Source organism: Aptenodytes forsteri, unplaced genomic scaffold (genome assembly GCF_000699145.1).
Source record: "Aptenodytes forsteri isolate BGI_AS27 unplaced genomic scaffold, ASM69914v1 Scaffold10, whole genome shotgun sequence".
Lineage (NCBI taxonomy): Eukaryota > Metazoa > Chordata > Aves > Sphenisciformes > Spheniscidae > Aptenodytes > Aptenodytes forsteri.
This window is the reverse complement of record NW_008794117.1, coordinates 3,104,795-3,111,207: the sequence shown is the minus strand read 5'-3', so window position 1 is coordinate 3,111,207 and position 6,413 is coordinate 3,104,795. Positions and strand designations below refer to the sequence as shown.

Below are 6,413 nucleotides of genomic sequence, written 5' to 3'. Positions count from 1 at the left end.
CTAGTGTAAGCACTGCTTAGCAACAACTAAAACATCGGTGTGTTATCAACTTTGTTCTCATCCTAAATCCAAAACACAGCACTGGACCAGCTACTAGGAAGGAAATTAACTCTATCCCTGCTGAAACCAGGGCAAGTTTCAACCTACTTTGATTTTAAGAAAATCAAAGATATTGATGTTGTTTTACAGTTTATAAAATTCTTACCATTTTTCTTTTTAGAAATTGTTTGAGTTGCTCCAAATTTTCAATCTTTCTATCAGGAAAAGAGTTAAATTTAACTGTGTGATTTCCCAGAGCAATATTTACTGTTGTTATTATTACGCTATTATTACGTTCACATCCTGTCTGATATGATGTTGAATGCATTAAAAGTGGATTGAATTTGATTAGGGTAAGGCAGCATCATTGTAACCTTGTCTTCCTATTAATAAAGAGAAAAATTAATATCTCATTTATGCTAGATATCGAAATATGGGGGAGGAGGTTGTGTTAGTTATTGTGCATGGGCTAAGGGAAGGAATTGTTGGTCTGTTTACTGCATATGTCAAAGAAGCTGCACCATATAAACTCACATGGTGTCTTATGGCTTGCTAACAAAACCAAGTACAATTCAAGGGAAAACAGAATTTAGAAGTAAATTAAAGAACCAAACCCAAAACCTCCTCTTTTGGGTAAATATTTTGTGTAACACCAGTGCATTGTGATACTCGTTAGTATCTCATGCCATAATATATTGACTGTGGAAGGATTCACAGTTAGAAAATGAAGAAACATTTCTCTTTGACAGTGTATTTTGTTTAACATTTACTATCAGCAATGGACTTTTGCATCAGAATTCGTGCTGCTTGATGATATAATTGATTTATTACAATGAATCTAGTCAGATGACCACGGAAATTAATGAAATAAGGGAAATGCAAATTCCTATTCTGAGCATGTCTTCATTTTACATAAGTACTTGGGGAAAAGGACTAACGCTTAATTATGAATCCCTTTCATGCTTTTCCCCTCTTTTCCTGAAGTATTTAATGATTGCTTTGACATACATCTGCCAAACATTTCTTCCTGTCTCTAGAGACCATATTTTCAAAGGAAATTTTAACATGCGTTGCCCCAAAGGTGTTTTGAAGTCATTAGATGTACAAAACCCTTAGTCCAAGTATAAAAATGTGCATGAAAAATGAATAGTGGCATGTGCAAAAAGTGCTAATGGAACTTTTAGTACCTTTCTCAGGCAGCTGAAATGTAGATGAAAATGAAAAGATCTTTGCAGCCTCACGAGTTAGAGAAGCTTGACACAGTGAAATGATGCTGACTTGTATCTCGATAGTTTAAGGAAAGACAGAACGATATTTTTGTTTGTCATTAGCTGTAACTGGAGGCAGCAGAGGCTGGGGCTGTGTTTTGCTAGTACCAGGATAGCACTGGGGACCAGCATTGATTTGAACTTGAAGGATTTGTGGCTGCATGTGTCTGGCATTTAGTTTTTGAAGGCTCCAGGGTAGTGGGCTGTTGAGATGTAGAGTTCAGGATAGATCCGTCAGGGAGCGTTTTAATTAAGAGTTAGAGTTAGGGGGCATTTTAATACTACTGCGGGTTCAAATTGTCCTGGGATTTTGGTTCTTCTGTGACTGAATGTTTTTAGGGAAACAGTATGTGATTACTACTGTAATCATATGCACACAGATTACATGTGTGTAATCTCAGGTTAGATGAGATTAGATTAATGACAGCTGTAAAATGAGTACTACCACGTACACATCTGACTTGGAATGTGTCACAGGCAGCTTGGCTTTTAAAGACATCTTTCAAAGTGCTGAAGGGATTTTATGTATGAGTATGCGGACGATTATCTATTTACCATCTTCACCTGTTCACCTGGGTTTTGTTTGTTTTTTCCCTGCTGCAGACTATGTCAGAGAGCCACAATGATCATGCAAAATAACAGTTCAGCCTCGCCCCTGTTTTCAAATGTGAGCTCCTTCTGGAAGAGAGATTCACATGGACCGGGACTCCTCGATGAAGCAGCGTCGCTCATTGGCAGCTATGATTTCCCTCAGACTACAGAGAGTTTTCCCTTCTCCACTGTGGAGTCAGCAAACATGTCCCTAAATGCCACAAGCAAAGACCCTCTGGGTGGACACACTGTCTGGCAAGTAGTTTTGATTGCTTTCCTCACTGGGATCCTTGCACTGGTGACCATCATAGGAAACATCCTAGTGATTGTTGCATTTAAGGTTAACAAACAACTGAAAACGGTCAACAACTACTTCTTGTTGAGTCTTGCTTGTGCAGATTTGATCATCGGTGTTATTTCCATGAATCTCTACACCACATACATCATCATGAACCACTGGGCTTTGGGAAACTTGGCCTGTGATCTTTGGCTCTCCATTGACTATGTCGCCAGTAATGCCTCTGTCATGAATCTCCTTGTCATAAGTTTTGACAGGTATTTTTCCATCACGAGGCCACTTACGTACAGAGCCAAACGAACAACCAAAAGGGCTGGGGTGATGATTGGTTTAGCATGGATCATCTCTTTTGTTCTTTGGGCCCCTGCCATCTTGTTCTGGCAGTATTTTGTTGGGGAGAGGACTGTACCTCCTGATGAATGTTTCATCCAGTTTCTAAGTGAACCTGTCATCACTTTTGGCACTGCCATAGCTGCCTTTTACTTGCCAGTCACCATTATGAGTATTTTGTATTGGAGGATCTACAAGGAGACCGAGAAACGCACCAAAGAGTTAGCAGGCCTACAGGCTTCGGGCAGTGAAGCAGAGGCAGCACGCTTCGTACACCAGACAGGCAGCTCCCGGAGCTGCAGCAGCTACGAGCTGCAACGGCAGAGCATGAAACGCTCCACCCGAAGGAAATACAGACGCTGCCACTTCTGGCTCACAATGAAGAGCTGGGAACCCAATGCAGACCAGGGGGACCAAGAGCACAGCAGCAGCGACAGCTGGAACAACAACGACGCTGCTGCCTCCCTTGAAAATTCAGCCTCCTCTGATGAAGAAGACATCGCTGCAGAGACCAGAGCCATCTATTCAATCGTGCTGAAGCTTCCTGGTCACAGCGCCATCCTCAATTCCACGAAACTACCCTCCTCAGAAGATTTGCATGAGTCAGGGGATGAACTGCAGAAATCCGACACAGAATCGAAGGAAAAGAAACCTAAAAAATTGCACCCTCCCAAAAGCGTTCAGGATGGTGGAAATTTCCAAAAGAGCTTTTCTAAGCTGCCAATTCAGCCAGGGTCAGCAGAGACAACCACAGCTTCTGATGGCATCTCGTCAGTGACCAAGACATCTGCAGCCCTGCCCTTGTCCTTCAAGGAAGCAACCCTGGCAAAAAAGTTTGCCTTGAAGACCAGAAGTCAGATCACAAAGCGAAAACGAATGTCACTTATCAAAGAAAAGAAAGCGGCACAGACACTCAGTGCCATTTTGTTTGCCTTCATCATTACCTGGACCCCATATAACATCATGGTTCTGGTGAACACCTTTTGCAGCTGTATCCCCAAAACTTTCTGGAACCTGGGGTACTGGCTTTGCTACATCAATAGCACAGTGAACCCTGTGTGCTATGCACTGTGTAACAAAACATTCAGAAACACTTTCAAGATGCTACTGCTGTGCCAGTGTGACAAACGAAAACGACGCAAACAGCAGTATCAGCAAAGGCAGTCCGTCATTTTTCATAAGCGGATCCCTAGGGAGGCTTCATAGGATAGTATTTTTTAAACAATTAAAAAAATAATGAAGGGGGATGGGATGGGACGGGATGGGACAGGACGGGACAGGACGGGATGAGACGGGACGGGACAGGATAGGAAAGGATGGGATGGGATGGGTTGGGGTGGGAGGGTGGTTCTAGGGTGCTGATTCAAACATTTAAACATCAAGACGTGAAAGCAGCTGCCAGGCTTATGTATCCTTTTAATAAATCCAGTTTAATATAAAAATCAAGTCTGCATTCAGCAAAAACTAACAAACTTCAACATTTTTACTAAGGAATGAAAGACTTACTTAATAAAGTTTTCCTACAAATTTGCAAGAAGCTGTATAGCAATTATAAACCCATTACTGATCTGCCCAGCTCTTTGATTATAATCAACTCTGGGATCTCAGGTAAGCACATCTAGCTAGCCCAACTCTTCTGTTTCCAAGGAATCCAACAACCTTCAGTTCAAGTCACATACAGATGTAGCAAGCTAGCAAAACAGGATTATGAAATTATTTGAGACACTGTATAGGTTGCAAAATTGCTTCTTGTTGTCCAGGTAGAGCTTCCTGTCTACTTCTCTTCTGGTATATTGTTAATTGTACCCCTGATTCCTGATTGCCGAGTATCTATGTGTGCAGCTCATGTTATATATATGTGTGTTCGTGAGTGTGTATGTATGCATAACATACATTCACACCTCTAAAATACACACATACCAGGAATGAGGTGATCTATTCTAGGTCTTACAGGGCCCCCCCCATCACGATTACATGTGAGTGAAATTAAAAAAAAAAAATCAGAAAATCATATTATAAATATATATCTCATTATTTGCCACCTGAAATTCAAGTTTATCTTTGAAATCAAAACATGGTGTCCACATTTCAAATGGAGAGAACCAAAGCGCAGCCTGTGAGCCTAGCAGTCTACAGAATTTTGTAATGGGGCACATGCCCAGTAAAACCTTAATCTTGAGCACAGTATCTCTCCCCAAAGTTATCACGCCTCTAAAAGATACGAAGGTAAAAGGAATTGAAGGCTACATTCAGGGCAGAGTATGACGTTATCTTTGTAGGGTGTAGGATGGCGAGAGCCCACATCTGGGCTGCAGAGTGCTGATGCTCAAAGGGAGTTGCTCAGGGACCAGGTGGGCGCAGCCATTAGCAGGAGCCCCATTTCGTGCTCGGGCGGCTATGCTGCTCTCGGGGCACGCACGGACACTGCGACGCCTTGTCCTGAGTTGCACCGTGTGGAGGCACCACCCTTCTCAGAGCCAGCTCAGATCCAATGCACAGTATCTGTACGGCTTCCGATGAAAGTTCGAGTTGTAATTTTCTGTCTTAACTTGGTGGAGCCCCCCCGCTTGCACTCTCTGCCCAGGTGATCTTCAGATGCAAAAGATTTGTGTAAAGGAAATGCTTTATTTTTGCACATGAAGGATGCTCACTAAAAAGTGTTTCTTCTCCAGAATCTGTTTTAAAAATCATTAGGAGAAGTGCACCTAGATCTGTTTAATGCCAGGTTATTCGGTGTTGCGAAAAACGTGGATATTGCCAATTTGTAACCTGGCAATTTTTTATAAAGAAAAATTTAAAAGGGCTTTAATATTTATAGCGTAGACATGACCAGTATTTCCTGGTATTTGTGATGTGGTCTGCACCAAACATGATTTATAAAAGTCGGAGATCCCCTGGGGAAAGGATTGTACTTTAAACTATTGTTCTAAATCTGATTTAGTTACATGTTGAAAGATAATTTTGTATTCTCCTTTGAACTGACCAAAACTTTTTTTATTGCTTAGACTCTTATTTTGCTGAAAATAAAACAAAACAAATGTCTTCTTTTACAAAGGGGCATCAGTGTTGTGAACACAGAACTGATGTAAAAGCTGCTTTTGTATTCAGTGTGAGATGGTGTTTACAGATGATTTTGACAACAGTGGAAATATATTAAATGGTGTCTGTGTATCTGAACTATTTAATTTTGTGTTATGTTCATATGAAGAAATATTTATACATACTTCACCAAATGTTTTATTTAATGTTGATAAATATTGCTCTTCAGTCTTCAGCTGTAGTGTCCTTTTAAAGTGATTCATAAAGGTCTGCTTGAGAAATGAATAGAGTATACCTAGCTTTCTTGTCACTAAAGCAAATACTCGACATACAAATCTTTCTTTTGTATGAGTTGTTTAAAATGTCTACCTAAAGGTAAGCTTGTAAATGATATTGCAAGTCTACTGCAAGTACAAGTTTAGTATAAAACACGAAAAAAAGTTAAAGCTTCATCTATATGTCACAAGTGCATTTTGAGCTAAAGATACCCAGAATTGGTTTACCAGTTTGGTAGCCACATACAAGGAAAGACTTCTAAGGCACGCATGTTGCAAAGAAAATTAATGACCCTTATTTATAGAAAGTAGCCTATATTTGAAATATATTCATTACTCAAGTTGACCTAACTAATGTTTTAACATTTAAATATATATCAATATCTATATATATTGCCATATTATTATCTTCTGATATCTAGAGTAGTGCTGCGCCCCTAATACACAAAATGTGAGAGCATGTAAGGAAGCCAGAGTTCATCAGGGGGATTTATAGTATATTAGTATTTATTTTACAATGGAAAACTATTATTTTTAATGAAGTTAAGCTTCCTTGAAAGCGGCTGTCACCAC

The 6,413-nt window shown here is 40.3% G+C and overlaps 1 protein-coding gene across 1 annotated transcript in view; it reads left to right on the top strand.

Annotated features, from left to right (window-relative positions):
* The window catches only part of CHRM3 (cholinergic receptor muscarinic 3), a 201,974-nt gene extending 198,106 nt beyond the window's left edge, over window positions 1–3,868 (top strand). Inside the window, exon 3 of the mRNA XM_009276253.1 lies at window positions 1,911–3,868. Coding sequence (XP_009274528.1) covers window positions 1,911–3,732 — 1,822 coding nt within the window. The 3' untranslated portion in view covers window positions 3,733–3,868. The remainder of the gene's footprint in view (window positions 1–1,910) is intronic.
* Window positions 3,869–6,413: the final 2,545 nt, after the last annotated feature.